General features: G+C 45.0%; 2 protein-coding genes and 1 long non-coding RNA gene across 5 annotated transcripts in view; all 3 read right to left on the bottom strand.

The window, feature by feature from the left end:
* The window catches only part of TMEM63C (transmembrane protein 63C), a 132,584-nt gene extending 130,659 nt beyond the window's left edge, over positions 1-1,925 (bottom strand). The window contains exon 1 of the mRNA XM_036841854.1: positions 1,850-1,925. The gene's annotated coding sequence lies outside the window, so the exon portion shown is untranslated. The remainder of the gene's footprint in view (positions 1-1,849) is intronic.
* CIPC (CLOCK interacting pacemaker) lies at positions 357-18,643 on the bottom strand. Of its 3 annotated transcripts, XM_036841859.1 has the most exons (5): positions 18,498-18,638; positions 14,317-14,484; positions 12,972-13,159; positions 8,378-8,547; positions 357-5,007 (listed from the first exon to the last, which is right to left on the bottom strand). In XM_036841859.1, the coding sequence occupies exons 3-5, from the start codon at positions 13,105-13,107 to the stop codon at positions 4,114-4,116; spliced, it is 1,200 nt and encodes a 399-aa protein (XP_036697754.1). In that variant the 5' UTR covers positions 13,108-13,159; positions 14,317-14,484; positions 18,498-18,638; the 3' UTR covers positions 357-4,113. The 3 variants fall into 3 exon arrangements, with proteins under 3 accessions (XP_036697754.1, XP_036697755.1, XP_036697753.1); XM_036841860.1 differs by lacking the exons at positions 14,317-14,484; positions 18,498-18,638 and adding an exon at positions 16,776-16,936; XM_036841858.1 differs by lacking the exon at positions 14,317-14,484 and having other exon boundaries at positions 358-5,007; positions 18,498-18,643.
* LOC118889764 lies at positions 5,476-8,367 on the bottom strand. The gene is made up of 3 exons (XR_005018614.1): positions 8,155-8,367; positions 7,450-7,549; positions 5,476-5,824 (listed from the first exon to the last, which is right to left on the bottom strand). It is a non-coding gene; the product is annotated as an uncharacterized LOC118889764 (long non-coding RNA).
* Positions 18,644-22,347: the final 3,704 nt, after the last annotated feature.

Raw genomic sequence — 22,347 nt, 5'->3', positions numbered from 1 at the left:
TACCGCCATTCTGTACTCAGACAACCGTTCTGTTTTCACTTTCAGTACAGCAGTCAACAAATTACATGAGCTATCCAACACATCATTATATAATAGGCTTTGTGTGAGATGATCTTGCCCAACTGTAGGCTAATGTAAGTGTTCTGGGCAAGTTTAAGGTTGGTTGGGCTAAGCTATGATGTTCGGTAGGTCAGGTGTACCACATGCATTTTTGACTTAGGATATTTTCAACTTATGATGGGTTTATCAGGATGTAACCCTACTGTAAAATGAGGAAGATCTGTAATTTTAAGCCTCACCTGTGACACAGATAGAGATCTTACAAATGGCTAGAGTTGGGAAGCACCACAGAGAGAACCAGTTTCAATTCTTTATTATTCAACTGAGAGGAGTGATACCTATAGAGGTTCAGTGACTTATCCAAAGTCACCAAGTTAATGAGTGACAGATGTGACAGGTGCATGGAGGTCTTTAGACCCCACCGCACCAGGCTACAATCTGCAATGATGTCATAAAAGACGAGGGTTAAACAGACATGTTTGCAACGGGCAGGTATTTCCATGTACAGGAATCATGTCCAAGGGCCAGGGACGACAATAACAGTGCTCTCCTAAGCCTTGCAGGATCCACTCTGTGGCTCTCGCGTCTCTAGATTCCATCTCTTATGGGAGGGCGGTTCTCTATTTCAGGAGGGGCCTCTTCTAGCCATCTTTACTCATTTTTGTTCGTTTTAGTGGTCTTACAGCCATCTTTTAAAAAGTTACTTAGAAAATTGTGTAGAACAGAAATAATGCTGTAAGAATTAGACTATGGCAACCCTACAGGCCTTTAAATGATGATAAGCTTTTTATTTTCCCAGTGACTTAAAAACCCCAGGAGGGGTGTCCTGACTGGCCTCGGAGAGCAGGGAAGACTACACATCTCCCTGTTGAGACTCTGTAGGTGAACCTTGATGAGGAGCAGAGCCTTAGGAATCAACTCGGAGAAGCATGAAGGAAAAGCCTTGGAGATGAACTTGCTAAGGACCTCTCTGTGGTAGAAAGAACTTCACTTGATATGGCTTTAGTTTATCCCAGGAGACAACTGTAGTGGTTCTGTCACTTAAAAATTCTGTTTGTGAAAGTGTCGTTATCAGATGGAAGAAATCATTGGATTGTATTCTCCTCTCTCTCCTCCCAACCTACCCAATATAAACCTCCATGACTCTAGGGAAAGTTGGACTATCCCTTTGCCTTAAGAGTGCCTGCATCTCCTTTAAGTTCACACTGGTGAGAGTCTGAACAATGAATTTCCACAAGTTCAGTAACTAATCCCAGTATCCCCAAATGACACGAGTACATATGTATGAAACCTAAATCAATCAAACATTTACTCTTGATCTCACTTAGCATTTTAAGCAGTTATAAAGCCCAAAGGCCAAATAGTTTTCAAGTAAGTGACTTTTATTTTTCTCTGACATTTCACAGTCAATTTCTACAAAACTTCATACTTCCTCAAAAGAATTCACATTTGGTAAATAAATCTCTACCCTAAAGAATTCATAGCTGGAAAAACACTTCAATATATGCACGAGAGTTACTTTTCTGCTGAAGGAATCATAGTAAAGTCAGACAATACCACAATCGATAAAAAGCAATGAGTGTAATAAATTACAAATGTCACCAAACTCCATTCCCATAACCAATTCAATCAGCAGCTTTTTCTAGATGTTTCAATACTGCCAACACAATCTGCCGAAACTTCTCTTAAGGGTTGGTTTGAGCTAAGAATGGCTTTTAGAAAACAGCAGCTTTGCCACAGAACTTCATACCAGATCAAATCACGCATCACTAAAACCATTACTACTTACAGCCTTGTGAAACCAACGGAGATCCTTCAACTCCGAGGTTCCTCCCTTTGCCGATCTGGCTTCTGGCTCCACATGTCTGCTAGCCTCAGTGGGTCTCTCCTTCCACGACCAGCTTCTCTAAGTGGCTTCATCTGCTTACTGCTCCACTAGGTAAAGAGCACCCAGGCTAAGAGCCCAGAGAGACTTCCACACTGAGTTACAGCATCAGAGAAGAGCCGGGGGCGGGGGCGGGGGCGGGGGCGGGGGGGTGCTGCTTCTCCCTGTCACTCAGCAGTGAGGATCAATGACGGCTTTCATCGTCTTTTACCTGACAGGAGGGAATGCAAACCTTAATCTAGGAAGAAGAGTCCAAGACGCATACAGCTCCACAGAGGGTTTTTCTGAAGGAATAAATTTGGTTCTCAGCAAGTGTGTTCAGATTTTTGACTCAGTAAGACTCATGACTGGTGCCCAGGCTGTTCTGAAGGCACCTGTTTCTAGAGCTTTGCTGCCAAACATACTCTGCCAAAAAGGAAGCTTCCTAGCATGGCATGCAGAGCAGAGCTCCTGCAGCACCACACAGATTCAGGAGAGGCAAAGGGTGTGGGCCAAGAGAAAAATATTAAAAGGAGCAGAGTCTGCTTAAAGACACATTTGCTCTGATTTTTGAAATCTTTCAGAAAGCAAATGGCAGGTAATAATTCTGCATTTACCAGGAGAGTCTAAAGATTTTACTGAGTTGTTTACTTCTAAATTGGTCATATCTGAATTGTACATGTTTGAGAACAAAATGCAGGCAATCCGAAGCCTTGTAATTTTAAAACTATGTTAAAAGTTACAACTACCTAGCAAACATGAGCATTAGCTTCTGGCCTTGGTAGAACTTCAAGAACATTTTCCTTGCAGAAAAGATGAAGTTGGTCATACAGAATTTCTTACTAAAGTAACTGGTACAAAGATTTTCAAGAGGATGAAATTTTTAAATGGGAGGATAAAAAGCTGGCAACTTTACTACTTAGAAATCTAGTTTACAGTGAGGCTGAAAGAGTGTGCGTCATCTGCAAGTTCTCATAACACTCTCCATTTCTAGATGGACTTCACATAACCCACTACACCTTTGGCTTTGCAGCCAAATCCAATGCACGAAAGAAACACAGAAGACTCTGCTCCACATCACTGTGACATAAGACAAATGAAAACTCTGGATGTGGAAAGAAAATGGATAAGAACGTTTCCCAATTTTTTGTGGACTTAATGTCATAACCTTATGATGATTTTAATTCAAAGTTTATCAAGCTTAATAATCATTTCTTTCCTCTTTTGTAAAAAAAAAGGGGGAAAAAAAGATGGTAGCAGAGGGCTGACTTGCATTACACAATCGGGAACCATGAAGGTCTCTTTTAGGATTTTCACATATAAGAAAATCTTCTTTTGCATTGTTTCAAAAGAAGAGAGAGAGAGTAAAAAGCATAAATTATCAGAATCTTCCAGCTCTCAACCAAGAGATGCTAGCCATTTCTCCTTTCTTTAGACTCTGAGTCAAAAAAGCAGTTCATCAACTGTAGCTCCAGATGGTCCTAAATCCATTCCATACTTTACAAATCTGAAATATTTCACCTACCAGTTTAACAGAAATCTGGCTTATGATTAAAGTGTACGAGTTAATGGTACTACCCTTTCCCCTTGACTTTCGAGTTTAAAGAAACAAAGCTTTAAGTGATTAAGTGCTTGCATCCGAGGACCAATGTGTGCCCAAAGCATCTGAAAGCATTTTAGGTTTCCCCCAAATGGCACAATGCCTCGTGGAATGCAAACACCCTCCTCTTGTATTTTCCTCTGTGACTGAGACCTTCAAGGGAAGATCCACGAAGGGCTCCTTATGTCACCGACTCCCTGGCTTGGCAGGTGTCACTCTGTATGCTTGTCTGCGTCACTGCATCCCTGATTGCGGTGAGTGGGATGGTGGGAAGTGACAGCTAGAAGGGCCCCCCACAAGCATCTTTCCCGCTTTGCCCCGTGATCCATCGAAGTGCCTGCAGGCTAAGGAAGAGGGACTCGTGGACACCCAAATCTGAGGTCCTCAGTGGAACGGAGACAAAGGTAAACTGTGCACAGACCACAGGTTAAGACAGCAGCCAGGTATTGGCACGTGGCTTCGTAAGGGAACCGCTGAACAGTTTAAGTTTAAAAGGAAAGCTCTTACATAAGCTTTGGGAAACAGGAGTAGATAACGGTAAAAGAGTTAAAAAGAACCACTCAAGTAACAGGAAAATATGCCTTCTATGTTATATGTCTGGCTGATGGGAGAATGCTTCTAGGTCACTGCCAGTATGACCTGCCCCTGATGTCAAAGACGCCTGCAGCTTGGCCCAAGCCTGAGGAGCCCTGCTCTTGGCGGCCTCGATAAATAGCCGGGTCTGCTCCTTTAGCTGGTCTAGTTCCACCTGAGTTGCCTGGTTCTGACGAATCAACTCCTTGGTTTTCAAAGTGATCTCCAGCAAACCAGATTTGTGTAGGACTACCAGGGTATTCTGAAAGCGCCTGTGCTTGCTCTGCCGCTGCTCTGAAAAGCTATCTGGACTGCGGCAGAGGTGCTCTGCAGCCCACAGAGGGGAGCTGTAACTAGCTGACAGCGGGGACAGCGGGGAGTTGCTCTCCATCCCATGCAGGGTACTGTCTGACGCACAGACAGGGCTGGCGGGGGAAGCAAAGGTCAGGCTGGGAGCTTTAGCCACATGGCTGCTGGACACTGGCTGAAGCGTCTGTGGACTTCCACCTGCCACCAGGCAGGGCACACCCTGAAGAGCTGAGTCCTCGGCAAGCTTGGTGCTGGGGGGCGCTGGAGTCGGGGGCCCGGATGGGCCGGCACCAGTCTTGGTCGGCTCAATAGAAGACAGGCTTGGCCCAAGTCTCTCAGTACAGATCTTCTTCTGCATTCCACCTTCTCCTCTTTCTTCTGGGCTGAGGGAAAGGCCCCTTTTGCCTGGGTGTGGGGCTATTTTGGTGTAAGAGTTGAGAATGGGCAAGTAGTTCCTGGAGTCCGACTTTTTCTCAGCAGCGTGACACGGGCTGACAGGAGACGGTACGGGTGGATGAAGGAATAAGAGCTGGGGCTGTGCTGAGATCACTTCAAAGGAGGGCTGCACAGACCAGGACTGGAGCTGCGGCGAGCTGCCGCCCTGAAGGAAAAAGCAAAGGAAAAGAGCAGCACACGACGTGTCACCTGCAGCTGTCCAAGAGGCAAAGCAAACGCTCAGATGTAAGTACCGAGCTTCCCTCACACACGGGGTAGCCCTTCTTAACATGACTGGAGATGTGGCTTAAAAATACATTTGGGTCTGACATCATATATTTTTTTGCTTAAGGGAAAACTGGAGGAAATAGCTATCTTTATTCAAGTGCTATCACTCGAGAAAAAGAAACTGTAGGAAGGTGAAGTAGTGACATAGTTAAGGTCACAAGGAAGGCAATAAAAGTATGGACAGGGGACTTCCCTGGTGGTCCAGTGGCTAAGACTCCACGCTTCCACTGCAGGGGGCGCGGGTTCGATCCCTGGAGGGGGAACTAAGATCCCACATATCGTGCAATGTGACAAAAAAAGTTTTTTAAATAAATTAATTAAAATTAAAAAAAATTTTTTTTAATTAAAAAAAAATTTTTTTTTTAAAAAAAACAATGGATAGTACAATTTGCCGGCATAAGTTAAAGTGTGCTAATCTCAATACTATAAAAGTGACTTCACACCAGTCTACCTTCATTTAGTTACATCTGGAACCTCTTTTACCTGAAAACAACTTTTGATTAAAAAGTGACATATTGTCAGGAGTCCATGGGCCCCCGTATTTAAGGCAATGACGCCCGACTACCACAAAGCTCTGCAAGGCAGGAACAACCACCGTGTACGGGTGCTTACCACAGGCTAGCACTGTGTGTGACGTGTCACATGCGTTGTCTCACTGAATCGCCATAATGATCCCATGAGGTAGTTATCATTTCCTTTCACAAACAGGAAACTGAGGCTTAGGAAGTTGAAATAACTTGCTTTCAGTCCCCAAGCTACTAAGTGGTGAAGATAGGATTCCATCCTCTGACTCTAAAACCCATCCAAACCGTTCTGCTACATTGCTTTTGTTCTATTACTCCTCAATTATACATTTTACTTTTTAATTAAAGTACTGATTCAGATAGTAATCTAATAAAGAAGGGCATGGCTACTTTTCTCATGTATTTATTCATTTAAAAGATGGACTCAGACTCTTTATTACAAGGACTTTCCATGAACTTGTCTCTAATATTTAAAAGCCAGTCCAATTCCAACCCGGGCCCAAAGATATGAGTATAGATGAGGCTAGGCAGAGAGAGAGAGCCTGACAGAGGCTCTTACCCTGAGTGCAGTCATGTGATTTATCTGAGGAAAGCGATGGACTCTGCTCCCACACCGGCACCTGATTTGCATACATTTCAGCTTCTTGGATACCTGCTTAGGAACTCTTGGCCAAGTTCAACTACAGTTCATCTCCTGTGCAAAGGCTGGGATGACCTGGAGAGTCCATTCTGGAGCCCTCTTGGTGTTCAAATCTACTCTGGGATGTCCATAAGCAAGCAATGCTGGGCCTAGCAACCACACTCCCCCGTCAGAGGAGATACAAAAATCAGGGGTCCTTCAAAGAAGAGATCAGCCTAGTCCAGATCAGTCAAGAGCAGAACTTCAGGCTGTCCCCCTGCTCACTCATGCCGTAAGGGTTGACCTACAAGGCAAATGGATCCAGAAAATACCTAACTCGTTGCTTTCCCAAGGTGATTTCGCTGGATTATTCTTCCTAATGCTATTGTTATGCCCACTTAGATACTTAGCTTATTTGTTCTAATTTAGATTTTACAAGGTACCATTCTTATTGAAATCACCTGAGGGAATACCAGACAAGATTTTAGACTTGGATAGGATCTCAGAATCATAGGGTCTTGGATAGGATCTCTAGAATCAATCCTAGCCTCATGTTAAAGATGAGGAAAATGAAGTTCACAGTGATTAAGTAAGTAATTGTGTGTAAGATCACGCAGTCTGGTGACAGAACTGGAATCAGAGCCTCAAAAGAAAAATCCTAAAACCAAGCAGCAATAACTAAGACATTATGCAATAAGCAGAGATTTTAAAAAGTGTATAATGCTTTTAAATTTGGAATGTGCTGGATTCTAGCATATGTGAGAAAACAAAACTCCTAGACTCCTCCATCAGGTCAGTCTGCCCCCAAGCCTCCTGTCTCCTGATCAAGCCCAGCAGCCTTCCCAGTGGGCCTTTGTCCTGAAGAAGATGGCTCTGCTGGGCCCACCTACTCACCCTGCAACTGCGGGCTGTCCTCAGCCCTCTGGAGCTGCCAGCCTCGCCCACAACAATCAACGAAGATGCCTAAGAAAGAGTGACCAGGGGGCCAGAGAGGAAGGCAGGGAGGAAAGAGCAGGAGACAGGAAGCCCTGAGAAGCACTGGTGGGGCCTGGACAATCTCATTTGGGCTCCATTTCATGTCTTTACTCTCTCGCCTCACTTCAGTGAGGAGAGCTGTGCTTCCAGCTGAGATGTGATCTGCCAAGCAAATATCTGCAAATTCTTTTTCCCAACTCACCAGGTTGCCTTGTTGAAAATCAGTTTGTGTTGTTCAGCAATAACTAGGTAATAGTTAAGACATTAAGGTCTCCTGTCAGGCTACAGCCACGTTCTTCTACCTAAGGGGGGAAGGTCAACAACATACAGCAGCCAGATTTCAAACTTCACTAGCTTTGAGTAACCTCATCAACGGGCCCAGCGAGGACTGATCTACTTTAGAGCAAAGTAGGGTAAGGTTACATGTTCTTTAAGTTCATGTGATTGAGTTGTTTGTTTCAAACACTGGGGCTTAGCTTAGATTTTTATCTACATCTTCTTTTCTTTCGTATCTAGACAATAATCACATAATTTGCATAGTTATATAAGGAAGCCTGAAACAGGGTTATTTTTCAATTCCTCAACAATGCTGTGTGGAGTCTGCTGGTATAGCCATACCTAACCCAAAGAGCTCCTTTCTCACTAATGACATAGCTTAGGCTGATTACTAAGAAAGTGCTCAGAATGTAACACGAGAAACAGGGAAATTGCCTCTACTTCTCAAAAAAATATTTCTAAAAGTCCCAGTCAAATTAAAAAGAGATCCTCTTGTTTCTACCTTAAATTCTGTCATATCTTAGAATGCACTATAGAAGTTAGGACATTTCTGCTTGGTTCCTTTAAACATGACTAAAGTATTCCAGATCACTTTGGACAAACTAGGGATACAGAAATAAAACAGTCTTACTGTCTGGAAAATGAGAACACATGTGATGACCCTTGTATTCCTTTTTCAAACACCGTCAGTAGTTGAAAGGACACAACCTCTTCCCAGCACAGAAGCACGTGTTGGTGTGGTGCCGGCGGTCTGCTTCTCACATCTCTCCTTGGCAGAGAGGGAGAAGCTCTGTGCACAGGAAGCTCAGAAACTCTAGTGTGCAAAGGAGTTACGAGAGCTCAGTCCTCCTCACCTGTTTGACCAGCACGTTCTTCATGACAACCACGGGGGCCAGTGTTGGGAAGGCACCGCTCGCAGGCTTGGCGCTCGGCCTTGGCCTGTCTTCTCGGCTCCAGCCTAAGGCGCTCAGCATGTCCTCAGACTCCATCTGCTCTGCCGAGCTCAGGCATTCAGAGCTCCCATCTGGTGGGCAGAAAAATGGTCAGTTCACTCAGGCTCTTAACCAGTCCTCCTGAGGAGCCATGGACCCCTTGAAACGGAATGGAACATTTGCGATACATGTTTTTGTGAATTTTTCTGAGGAGTAGGTCTTTAACTTTCACTGGATTCTCAATGGGAGCCATAATTATCCCTCCCACCCCAAAAGATTGAGAATCACTGCCCTAGGACAGCTGACTTCCCTTCTAACTCTATTACAGACAAAAGCCTGCATCCATTTGGGTTCATGAGAAAGTAACCATCACCAGTCTACAGGAGAAGTGGGTAAAGCCTTCATAGTCAGCTCATCACTCTTAAGAATCTGTTGTTGAAAGGGAAGAGGAGTGTGCGTGTGACTTGGGGCAAGATTAATAAGACCTTTAGAGGCTCTGGGCACTACATGATGTAACAATAATAACAAAAACAAAACCAACCTATAAAACCTCAAGACTTACCTCCACGCTGAAATTAAAATAGCTTCCTCCTAAGTTTTCTAATTGTAAAATTCTGGATAAGTTCACCAAGATGAGGTTTACAATGTGTCTTTCTTTGTTTTCCTCCTCCACCCAGTTAAGCACCTCCTTTGTTAGTGTCCTAAATGCATGCTGAGTGTGCCCACTGGGGGTTCTGCACAATGGGTGATGGAAAGATACTCTCTGCCACAAAGAAAAGAAGGCTGCTCTACGTGAAATCCATACAGAAAGGGCTTAATTAGCTCCCTGCTGGAGTAAACCAAGAGACTGCAGTAACCCTGCCAGTGAGGAGTCTGGGAATACCCTAAATGCTCATCAAGAATCTCAGAGTCGTCTGGATGAGGCAGGACTGGAATGTGACTATAATTTAGAAGAGAGCAACTGTCAACACTTGCATTTAATCAGATTCTCCAAAGATGCTTTTTAGAAATTACTGGTGTTGGGGTCTTCCCCTCACTCTACTGAATTGATTTATCTGGTGTCCAAGCACGTGTTATTTTCACAAAGCACTACAAGTAATCCAAATGTGCACCTCTAGTTAAGAACTATTAGGCCAGAAACAAAGGACTTCAGAAGAAAAGTGCGTACCTTGTACATGTATCTTGGTTTCTAAATGCCATTCTGCACAAAAAGGAAACCAGGGCTCCTTGCAGAAATGGCTGATATCTTTGGCAGGGAAGGTGCAAGATGAGCCTGGACATCTTACTGTCCCAGAAAGCAAGGAAGTGCTCCAACACAAATGGGGACATGTCAAAGACACAGGCGCCACCTAGAAGGGACTCCCACTGACCAAATGTGGGACAATTTGAGTATCAAAAAGAATAATGATAATGGATTGACAAACAAAATCACAAAAAAATTCCGTGAATCCACAATGATGCTCAAAAAAGGGGGCAGAGGAGAGAAGTACTTCTTTAGAGAGGGCTGTCAGCTAATAAAATGTACAAGGAATGATAGGATTAGATCACCATTTTCAAACCACAAATGTTGTAATTGGTTCAGGCAAGGATCATCAATGGATGCTAAAATCACTAGTCAAGAGTTTGTTGGGGAACAGGATAGTCACACAATCTCAGAGTATCATCCCATAAATTGCTCATTAATTCCAAAGAGAAAAGAGTACTTTTGCAATAAAGAAATCTGGTATACACCTACTCCTTTAATCAGAGTGTCACCAAGAATAAGACACGCTTAGGAGTCACCTTATGTGTTGCAATGAGAAGGATGTAACATCAAAAATTTAGTTTTCTATTAAAAAAATGTTTAGCCTATTTCTGATAATGGGGAAGCTACCAGAGAAATCCAGTGTGAAACATTCTACAAAACAACAGGCCTAACTCCTTTAAAGACGACAATGTCCCAAAAAAAAGAACGGGAAGACGAGGGAGCTGGTCTAGACTAAATAAGATTTAAAAGACAGGGACAGGGCTTCCCTGGTGGCACAGTGGTTAAAAATCCACCTGCCAAGGCAGGGGACACTGGTTCCAGCCCTGGTCCGGGAAGATCCCACATGCCGCGGAGCAACTAAGCCTGTGCGCCACAACTACTGAGCCTGTGCTCTAGAGCCCGCGAGCCACAACTACTGAGCCCACGTGCCACAACTACTGAAGCCCATGCGCCTAGAGCCTGTGCTCCGCAACAAGAGAAGCCACCGCAGTGAGAAGCCCACGCACCACAGCGAAGAGTAGCCCCAGCTCGTCGCAACTAAAGAAAGCCAGCGCAGCAAAGACCCAACGCAGCCAAAAATTAAATAAATAAATAAATTTTAAAATTAAAAAAAAAAAAGACAAGGACAATTAAATGAAATGCACAGCCTTCAACTGGGTTCTGGACCCAAAACAAACAAATATACAAAAAGACTAACAATTATAAAGGCCACTATTGGGACAATGGGAAAAATCTCAATATGGACTGCAGCTAATTAATAATTGCAAATTACATCACATCCCAAGGTGACTGGAACGATAACTCAGGCAGTGACGAAACCACTGGCACCTGGCCCAGATGTGGCTGAAGGTATTCACGGGCCACTTTCTGGAGCATAGTGAATTTGAGTATGAATTTTGATACTGCCTTATGTCTGAACAGCACAATACTTCTTAAGGCACTTCTGCATAGAGAATAGGAAACTTTCAGAAAAACTATCCAGACTTTGGGACATGCTACAGAACAGCTGGCCTGACAGAACTGAAGTTATTGGAAGAAGTACCAAAATGGCCACAGTATTGAGAATAACAGGAGGTGAGATTATGGTTAATGTTTGTTTCCTTCTTTGCATGTACCTAAATTTCTAAGCTTCTACCATGAGCATGTACTACCTTCATGATATGAAAAACAGACAAAAACCAAACACGATATTAAAAGAAAGAAGAAAAAAGACACTAGGCCTGCAAAGTTTCCCAAACCTGTCTGATCACAGGAATCACCAGAGACACTTGTAAAAGTATAAAACTCACATTCCAGGTCCTCCCCCAGACCCTCAATATCACAGTCTCCAGAAGAGGGGTCTGGTGATCAGTATTTTTAACAAATGCCTCAGATGAGCCTTATGATGAGGCAAGCTTGGGAAACAATGCTAGAAGATTGAGAAGAGGGGGCTTCCCTGGTGGCGCAGTGGTTGAGAGTCTGCCTCCCAATGCAGGGGACACGGGTTCGAGCCCTGGTCTGGGAAGATCCCACATGCCGCGGAGCAACTGGGCCCGTGAGCCACAATTACTGAGCCTGCGCGTCTGGAGCCTGTGCTCTCCGCAACAAGAGAGGCCGCGATAGTGAGAGGCCTGCGCACCGCGATGAAGAGTGGCCCCCGCTTGCCTCAACTAGAGAAAGCCCTCGCACAGAAACGAAGACCCAACACAGCCATAAATAAATTAAAAAAAAAAAAAAAAAAAAGATTGAGAAGAAAAACCCAAAGGGCTATAAACCTACCCTCCCTTCCCTGAACTGTCCTTATTCGAATCCCTAGGACGGTGCTCTGTTCCTCTGAGCAACAGTCTATTTATAATTTGGCTTCCCGTGCAGCATACCTACAGGGAAAAAATACACCAATCTAAGGATGATAGAGTTCTAGTCTTCCTAACAGCTGCATTTCTCACTATAAATTAATAAATCAACACGGTGGACTGGTAAGTCTCTGTGGGCTGGATAATATAAACCTTTCTCCAGGAGAGGGCTCCACTCTCAGGATGCTAACCCAGCCAGAATCCCCCGGCATCACCCCTCTGCATCCCCTGGGCCAAAATGTTGACACTAGAGCCATATTTAAGCCACTACTCTCAGACCTGGAAATAAAAAAGCCTTGGCACAAAATTAAAAGATTTACTGGGTATGCAACTAGTCCTTTCAGATGAAGTATAAGACAAACCAATACGGAAAACTGTCCTGCTTTCTCGTCTCTAACAGATACTCAAGTTTGGAATTGGGCCAGGAGGCTCGTAGTCCAAATACAAAAGGCACAAATACTGGCAGGGATGGGTTATGGGGGGAAATGTTTTTAAACACAGCAAATACTTTCTCAGCAAAAAAGTTATCTTAACAAATTATATACTACTTTTGTTTAATTTGTTATATGTGGTGACAACGTGCAGGTTTTCTTCCCTACAATGTAACTATTCCTATGAAAAAGGAGGTAAAACAATAGAATTATGAGTATTTAAATATATTTTTCCAGTAACCACTTGCCACAGTTGGAAATATAAGATTTAAAGTTGAGAGTCTAAGTGGAAAAAAGATGTCAAATCATTCCTTCAGAACTAACCCCACCATGACTGGGATGAGTACCCCGCCATATGGCAACAGAATTACCATTTGAAGAGATCAGAAAACTATTTCTCCTGTGGGTGAAATCTTCCCATCCTTATCACACAAATGAGTTTTTACGGAGGACGTTTTTCAGGCAAATCATTCATTACAATGTAGAAATGATAAGGTATTTTTAACCTGAAAATCCAGAGTCCTTATCTGATTCAGCAGCTGCCATGCCGAGTTGACGAGACACTTTTTTCATCTCTGGGCCTTTGCTTAGTTTGGCTGAGAGCCTTCTAGAGCCCTCTCTGGATGGGTTCTTCCTCTCCATGTTTTACTGGGCTGGAAGTGCATTCATCAGTACTCTTTTCATCTGGACTGCCCTGTGAAAAACAATCACATAAGAAGTCATTGCCTGAAGAGCTGAGACAGGTGAGGCAAATGGTGAGTAAACTAAGGGCAAAGAACACCGGTGCGCCCACTTGCTGTGTGTGCACTTTCTCAGCGGTCTCAGCTGACAAAGGCTACAAGTTTACTCAACAGTAGAATGGTTTCCACCCAAAAGGAGGTTCACTGTCCTCTCACTGCCCTCTAATTCCATTACAAATGCAAAGCACACAAACCACTTTCTCAGTGGAAGCTTTGTAAACTGCTAACAAAGACACATTTGATTAGGCTTTCTGGAATGCTCCCTGAGGGAGGAAAGCAGAGGGGATGCCCACCTCGGACCAGGCTTGCTTCCCAGGATACAACTGCAGGCCCCGGACTTTCTGCCACCTCCCAGAGTGTAGTTTCTCAAATTAACTTTCCACTTCTTTGGATGAGGTAGTGAACAGAGTAAAAACAACTCCTTATATATGCATGCTACATTTTGGCTTAAGAAGCACTTCTATGCACACATAAGACCATATATAATAGTGCTTTGATTCCACAAACGCCCATAACATTATTGCTGTTAAGGTTCTTTCCTTGAGCCTCACAATGTCCTCCTCAGTTGCTATCCCATTTTTCAGAGGAGGAAGTTGAGGCTCAGATAAGTTACATTCAGTCATTTAAAAATATTTACTGGACTTCCCTGGTGGTGCAGTGGTTAAGAATCCGCCTGCCAATGCAGGGGACACGGGTTCAAGCCCTGGTCCAGGAAGATCCCACATGACGCACAGCAACTAAGCCCGTGCACCACAACTACTGAGCCTGCACTCTAGAGCCCGTCAGCCACAACTACTGAGCCCGTGCGCCACAACTACTGAGCCCATGCACCACAACTACTGAAGCCCATGCACCTAGAGCCCGTGCGCCTAGAGCCCGTGCTCCGCAACAAGAGAAGCCACGACAATGAGAAGCCCGTGCACTGTGACGAAGAGTAGCCCCTGCTCGCCACAACTAGAGAAAGCCCGCACGCAGCAACGAAGACCCAACGCAGCCAAAAATAAATAAATAAATAATTTAAAATAAATAAATAAATAAAAATATTTATCAAGTGCCTGCTATGAACCAGGCATCGTGCTAGGAATGGGGGTTTAGAGTGAATCAAACTGACCTGGTCGCCCACTTCCTGGAAAGAAGCCTAGATTTGATCCAGTGACACACAGCTAGTCCAAAGTAGATCCAGAACTAGGCTAACAGTGCAAAGTATGGGAGCAACTAGCTCTTCAAGATATTTTAACAAGGCCCTCTGAATCGCCAAGGGATGCCAGCTGTAAGGATACTGCAGGGATAAAGAGAACAGGGGACCAACAGGGAAAACAATAATAATAATGGAACTGCAAAGTGCTATAGTCTGAATGTTTGTGTCCCCCCAAAATTCATATATGAAATCCTGACCCCCAAAGATGATGGTATTAGGAGGTGGGGCTTAAGTCATGAGGGCTTCACCTCATGGGATTAGAGCTTTACAAGAGGCTCCAGAGAGGTTCCTAGCGCCTTCCACCACAGTCAGTGAGAAGTCTGTGACCTGAAAGAGGGCCTTCCCTGGACCATGCTGGTACCCTGAGATTGGACTTTCAACCTCTAGAACTGTGAGAAATAAATTTCTGTGGTTTATAAGCTACCCAGTCTGCGGTATTTTGTTATGACAGCCCAAATGGACTAAGATAGTAGGTTTAAGCAACACCCAGTGGCGTTTTTATTCACAATCCATTCTCGACTCCATCCATTTGTCCTTCTGAGTAGAGAGAAACATGGCCCCCTGCCAAACAGCACTGTATCTGAAATACCCTGAAAATGCCAAGTGTGAACATTGCTGCTAATACAGGATCTAGTGAAGAACATTAACTACTCCAGAAGCAGAGGAGGGATTCAATATAAAATTAAACAGAAGACAAGGAGGTTTACAGGCATCCCTGAGAAACCCTCTTGCTCATACTTTTGCATACAGTAGAAGTGGACTAAAGGGAATGCACACTGATCAGAATTTTAAACTCAATTCCAAGTAAAAATTATTTTGTACCATATCTAACTCATTTAAGGGGACTGGCTTCCCCATTCAACCCATGTCAACCAAGCACTCTTTGACAGAGCACGTTTAGTACTACGTGCATGAAAGATAAACAATGGCACTGTCACATCTTGCATGGCACTATGCAAAAGCACATCTCTCTACTGGACGGCTATGAAGTTTGACAGCATGGACAATCCAGTTTAAAAAGCAGAATAAAATGTAAAACTATCTCTAATTAAATCAGGATCCTTTTGTATGAAACCCAACAAATGTATATAGCTTCATTTTCCTGAAATAATACTGTCTGAAAGTGAATAGAGGGCTCTTTCAAAAATGGAAGCAAACATCGGTGGTGGACCGGCAATTAGACTTAATTCAAGTCTGACCCTACTATTGACTTAGATTAGGAAGATAGCTCATGTTAGTTGCAACTAATTAAGACCTTGACAAAGTTTCACATTATCTTATGAAATGGATTATTTCACAGGCATTTTAGATAAAGCACTCCAACTTCTACAATCCTTGTGACAAGACAATGAACAAGGTCTTGCTACTGTTATTAAAGTGTAGTCAACGGAGCTACAGAAAAGACACAGGAATTTATCTGGCTTATCTGACAATAGGACAATATTGGTCGTGGAATCAAAGTGCTGAAACGTTGACGTTAAAAGGAGAACAGATGCTAAAATTTTAGATCCTGGGGAATTGGTGGCAACTGGAAATAACGCACATAATCTACTTTAGAATAGTAAAATGACTGCTTTGGATGTGGAAGCCTCTGTCCTAAGTAAAGTTCTCTTCAAGCAGCAGATAGTCTTAGTGTCCCAGGGAAGTTCAAGTGGGAAACAGAATGAAGGGCTACGTGCCAACTTGACCTATTCTCCCTGAAAGAGGCACTTCCCTCCTGGGAGTGACGCTGAGGACGTCAATTAGCCAGTGAACAACAGACCCATTCATACACAGCACCAGACGAGGCCCTCGACAAGAGAGAGGCAGAGTGATGGCATTTACTACTGGTGCTCTCAAACCCAGGGCCACACCAATAGCGAAGTTTGAAAACCTCAAGATTTTTTTTTGCCCCTTCAGTATTATTTTACAATAAAGTTGGATGCTCATAAGCTGACCAGGGGTTGAAAATGGGTTACCAAGCTCATACCCACTGTGCCATCTCTGCTCCCTGGCACAAACTGGAAACCACTACGACTGCCTTACAAACATCTCAGATCCTCACGAGCCTAACTCTGCATTAGGACTCCAAGTTAAGCTTGGACTGACCCGAAATGGGCCTCTTACAAGTGCACATGTAACACACTGTCCAAAAGGTTCCCACAGAGAACAATATACACTAAAACTCACAATGGAAAGTGAATCAATAAATTTAGAGGTTTACGTAAATAGGTATAAGATAAAATTCTAACAAGTGCTCCACAGCACTTGGTTCTTCTATTTATGCACTTCTTACATTAGAGTCTAATTATCTGTTCGTCTCTTCAACCTCAAGGGTTGTCTTTTCATCTTTGCAACCTCAGCGCCCAACAATTAATGTGTGAGGTAGTCACAGAATAATAAATTCCAACAACTCTTCTGTCGTGCTGAGTCTTGCTGACAGCCCTAGCAGCTGAGCTGTCACCAAAATACCTGAACACCTTGAAGGTCAAGAGTCTGCATTTCCAAACACCATGGTCACCTCGGGTCCAGGTCTGGTCTCCTGCAGGAAACAGGTATCTCATCCACCCCTTATTCTAAGCTGAAACCTCAGGGGTAAATCCAGCAACCAAATCAGAGGTTGGTCTAATCCACAAACAATCTCTATGGAGATTTAGGCCTACGATAAAAAGGAGACCCAAGGTGTACAAGGGAAGGATCTGAAATGCTGCTCACAGATCTCTCCTTTTATAGATACTTGGCAACTTTCCTGAGAGCTCAAGTTCTTTTAAAAATGTGTCATGTGTTTAACAGGCATGCATGGACAGAGGTGTGAAGTGAAAGCCGAAGCAGAGGCTTAAATACAGTAAAGTGACAAGGCCACAGAAAATTAAGACCTTACCACCCAGAAAGCCATAAGTAATTGCTGGAATTATAAATACATTACTAGGTTTTCTCTGAAGTCATTTTCTTTTGGTCTGCATATTCGGAGATACCATTCTGGGGGAATGTCTGTGGATTTTTTAACAAAGGAGGAAAAAAAACCCCATCTACCTAAATCTCTAATATTCATCTTCCCCTTCACATCCATTTCCATGCTCCAGCTTGGCTGCAAATTCATGTCAAAGATCCTGAACATACAATGTGCTCTGTTTGAGACCTGGTATGGCAAACTCCACTCTCCTCTTTCAAAGAGGAGATAAGATTAGAGAACTTCCTCAAATCCCCTGCTTGGAGAAGGGTTCACAGTTAACGGTGCCCACCCACCCCCCATTCGCACCAGCCCACGATACATCTGTGCCAGACAGCAGGAGAGCCCTCCAGGCATCCACCAGCCTGCCAGCTCAGCAGGGCAGAACTGGGCAGACCCTAGGACTGTGCTGTGACTGGCATACCACCAGCCTCCCAGGGCAAACGCCCAGGCAACGCTTACTGCCAGGACTTGGGCAATAACAGGGAACCTGGCTGCGGCCTGTGCCCTGGGCCTGGATCAGAGCTCCTCTGAACCCGCCCACACTAACCACTAACTCCTTACTTGGCAATGCCCACCTTCTCTCCCACCTCCCCACCCCCTGGCACCACGCCTGGCAAGCTGGTCACCCAGGGGAAAGAACCAGCAAAGTGGGTGACAGCAAGTCTCTGAAAAAGACAGCACACCTGTGCCCCGGGCCCAGAACAGAGCACTACCCCTCATCCCCAAACGGGAGGCCCAGGACCCTCACAGGGTTACCAGCTCCCGCGCCCACTCACCTGCCCATTCCCTGCCCCTCTGCTCCCAGCACGGCGGGCCTCCAGGCGCTCCCCCGCCGGGATGCCCAGCCAACTGCTGCCCCCAGGGCTAGACCAGGGCTCACCCGCCCTAACAGTCTTACCCCAATTGCTCCCCACACACAGCCCCCTCCTCACCCGCGACCTCCTCTGCCACGCAGTCCTGACCCTCGCAGCAAAACCGACCAACTAAACGGGGGAGGAACGCACCACCCCCTGCTCCCATCATTTGGCCCTCTGTCCCCCAAAAGTCCCGGCTCTGCCTCTTGCCTACCTTGCTTCCCTTCTTCTCTCCCCTACTCCCACTTCCTTTTCCCACGCTCCTCGCCCAAACCCTCCCCCTTCACCCTCAGCCCTCCTTTTCTCACCTAGGATTGGGGTCGCCGCTCCGCGACCGGACGACCCGCGAGTAGAGTGGCGCATGCGCGAGCCCGGCCCCGCGGCTCCATGACAACCCCGTCGTCGTCGGGTCTCAAGCTATCCCCCAGTCCTCCCGCCCATTTCTCCTCCCCCCAGCCTCCGCGACGGCTTTCGCCAGCCACGTGACACGGCTCGGATGACCCGGCACCACCGAGACTGCTCGCTGTTCTCCTAGAAGGGCCCTTGGCGGCGCCCGCTGTTTCGTCTCCGCCGGAAGACGACGTCGGCACGCCTCTCAGGGAGGCGCGGGCGTCCTTAAGAGGTCGGCGCGCTCTCCGCGGAAGGTGGGCGTCTCTATGGTTGGTTCTCCAGGCCCAGCCGCCATTTTGTACGGGGATCTTGAGCAACGAGCTGCTGGGGGGCGTGGTTCAGAGGCGGGGTCCGGAGAAGCCGGGGTGGGCCGGCTTCTAGCGGACAAGGCAGGAGTGATTGTCCCGGGGGCGTGGGTGGAAGTCGGTCGGGGGAAACAGCTCTCTCAGTTTGTACACCGGCACGCCGTTAGGGTTGGGGACCGGGACAGGCCATGCTGACTTGCACGCGAGCCCGTGCGGAGGCGGCCGGCGTGGGAGGGGCGGCTGGCAGCCTCGCCTTGTCTCGGCCCGAAGGAGGCTTGCCCGGACCGCCCGGCGCGCTGCTCACTTTGTTGCCACGCCTGTCGGGGCGGTTGGTTTGCGTCCCCTACCATCCCTCCAGACGGTGCTTCACGAGGCAGGGACGCAATCAGCATTTCTTGTGGGATGATTTCATGTCATTTGATGTATGACTCACTTTGTCCTGTGCGACTGACCGAGATGCTGAGTTTCACATGGGTCCTGTTTCTCACGCCAGTTCTTGAAGTGTCACAACGGAACACACTAAAGAAGAAAAGGGGTTGGGAGCATTTAAAGTTCTGATGCGTTGAATCAGTGAAGGTTACTTCTTAGGTTAGAAAAATTCCTTCACAGGTGGAAAAGAGGACACAGGTGAATGTAAAGATTGCTCACCGGTAGAGGCAAGTTCTAGAGCTGACGTGTCCAGTAGGTTAGCCACTAGTCACTAGGAGGTATTGAAACTGATTAAAATTAAATAAGATGAAAAGTGGGTTTCTCATTCACGCTGTCCACATTTCAAGTCCTCAATAACCATATGTAGCTAATGGCTACTTTATTGGTACAGCACATTGCCAGCATCACAGAGAATTACATTGGATCTAGATGGTGGGGCAGGGGAAACTCTCCCTATGTTGGTAATCCAAGCCTTGCTAAGTGCTGCTAGGTCATAAGTAATCACATTAGTCCTCCAGACACAGATAATGCTAATGCATTACCCGGCATGAATGTATTTATCAGCATAAGCTCTACCAACAAATAATAATTGAATGCCTGCAGCATGTAAGGCTTTTGTTTAGGGGATGGAGGGAGTGAAAACTATAGTTAACAATTATCTAGTAATTAAGAGCCAGGCAGCTTTACATGCATTCTCTTATGATGCCTGTACAAATTAATGAGGTCGCTGTTATTAACGTCTCCATTTTATAGATGAGGGCACTGAAGTTTATGTCCATGATGACAAAACTGCTAAGCCCTGGATCTTTTTGAGGCAGAATAAAACAGTTTTTGCCCTCAAATACCTTAGAATCCGATATGGGAAAAAGACATGTTCTAATAAATAGTATGAGAGAGAATGTGATAAATGTCAGAGGATTCTGAACAAAATCGAGTTAATAAAATCAAGGGAGTGAAAAATAACCTTCTGCTTGTTTTCTGTTTGTTGTTGAAAGAGGAAGAGACCAGGAAATAAAACTGTAAGAAGGACAGGTAAAAGTAGGATATCCAGTAATGGAAGCGGGTGAGAGCAGAATGCATACCAGCCAAAAGAGAATAAATGAAATAAGCAAAGGCATGAGGATTATTTTAATCCTCCAAAAGTGCAAGTAAGTCAAACTTCCCTGATTTTAGCTATCTTATGACCAGACGGCCATGCTGTATCAATAACTTGAACTTCAAAGACAAATGCGGTAGTGGGACCAAATGAATCAGACTAATTTACTCATAGGTGTAATTTTAATTGAGCTACTGTACGGTCCTATGAAATTAGATACATAGAATCAGCAATTCATGAAAATGGGTAATGAATCTTTTTATAGAGCCAAACGAATGTAAAAATTTTTCTTTCTTTGCTAATTCACCAGGGTTTGTAAATCAGCATCTCTGTTGATAGTTTCCTATCAGAGTGCTGCGAGTTCTTTCAATCTTTGCTGTCACACTCTTGTTTAGGCTAAGGTTTCCGTGGCGGAGAGTGGTTTTCCAAGCACCATTGCTTCTTGCTGTAGAACCCTTTCCTGTTTGAGTCCTCACTACCAGTTGTGGTTCAAGACTCATTTTGCCACCACCGCTGCCAGCAGGGGGAGACCTGCTCCTTTAAATGCTACACTTCGGGAATTGCAAGTAGGCTTCTTTTCCTTTCTGCCCTCACAGAGTGTCACAGACTGGAGGTCAGAAACTGCACCTCTGCCCAGCCTACTTCATTAAGTTCTTCGCGGCCCTGTCCATGTGACGATTTGAGTTTTCAATCCTGCATAGGATGCCACAAAGAGTTAACCCTGTGCTGTTTTATTTGAAGATATTCTCAAGTATCCAATCTAGTATATAATTTACAATATTTATAAATAATTCTTTACTACTTATTTTAACATTTAAAGTTGAATTTAAAATTAAAGTTATTTTTAAATAATTTTAAGGTAATTAAAATAGTATAATAACAGTGAAAGTATGCAAAAGATCTAGTTTCAAATCCCAGCTCCTATCGATATCATTTTAGAAAAGATGGGGCATTTCAACATCTTCTCTCACTTAGACACAGGAAGGACGATAGGCCGTAATCTCACAATTCAAAAATTGAATAATTTCTGCTTTATGAAAAACTCATTGCTATTCTTATTTTTCCAATTTTGGCGAGGATCAGTGAAAATGTCACCACAAGGACTGGCATCCGTTCTTGGAGTGACACTTGAGAACCATCTTTTTTTCCTGAACCTTAGTTTGGCCGTCTGTACCATAGTTATCCTCTAGTCTGAATCTGGCATCCAGCATTACTGCTGACCACTTCACAGTTTTTTGTTTTTTTTTTTAAAGTCTTGATTTGCAGCATTTGCCACTTTTCTTTTCTTTTTTTTTTTTTAAGGTTTGCATTTTCTTTTTTTTAAATTAATTTATTTATGGTTGTGTTGGGTCTTCGTTTCTGCGCGAGGGCCCTCTCCAGCTGCGGCAAGCGGGGGCCGCTCTTCATCGCTTTGCGCGGGCCTCTCACTATCGCGGCCTCTCCTGCCGCGGAGCACAGGCTCCGGACGCGCAGGCTCAGCAGTTGTGGCCCACGGGCCCAGCCGCTCCGCGGCATGTGGGATCCTCCCAGACCAGGGCTCGAACCCGTGTCCCCTGCACCGGCAGGCAGACTCTCAACCACTGCGCCACCAGGGAAGCCCCACTTCACAGTTTTTTAAGATGATTTGATGGGATGGTAGGTATGTGTATGCCCCAGAGTTCCAGCAAGAGGGAAGGGGCTCCAGCCTGTGTGTGGGGAGAGGGACCTACAGGTCCCAGGCTGGCAGAGGCAGAGGTGGGTGATAGCAGGATGCATGTTCCTTGTTTCCTTAGCAGCCAAGTGACTGGGCACCCACCAGCCAGGTTAGTTCTTAGCTCATATTTTTAGGGTTATCTAGAAGAGCAGAGACAATAAAAAGGCATCTGGATGACAGTCAGGGTGTTGATATATAGGCACAGGTTTGATTTCAGGGACAATGGAAACCCCTCCCTAATAGCT

The sequence above is a fragment of the Balaenoptera musculus genome, chromosome 2 (genome assembly GCF_009873245.2).
Source record: "Balaenoptera musculus isolate JJ_BM4_2016_0621 chromosome 2, mBalMus1.pri.v3, whole genome shotgun sequence".
Lineage (NCBI taxonomy): Eukaryota > Metazoa > Chordata > Mammalia > Artiodactyla > Balaenopteridae > Balaenoptera > Balaenoptera musculus.
Note: the sequence above shows the minus strand (reverse complement) of the source record. Positions and strands in the feature narration are given on the sequence as shown.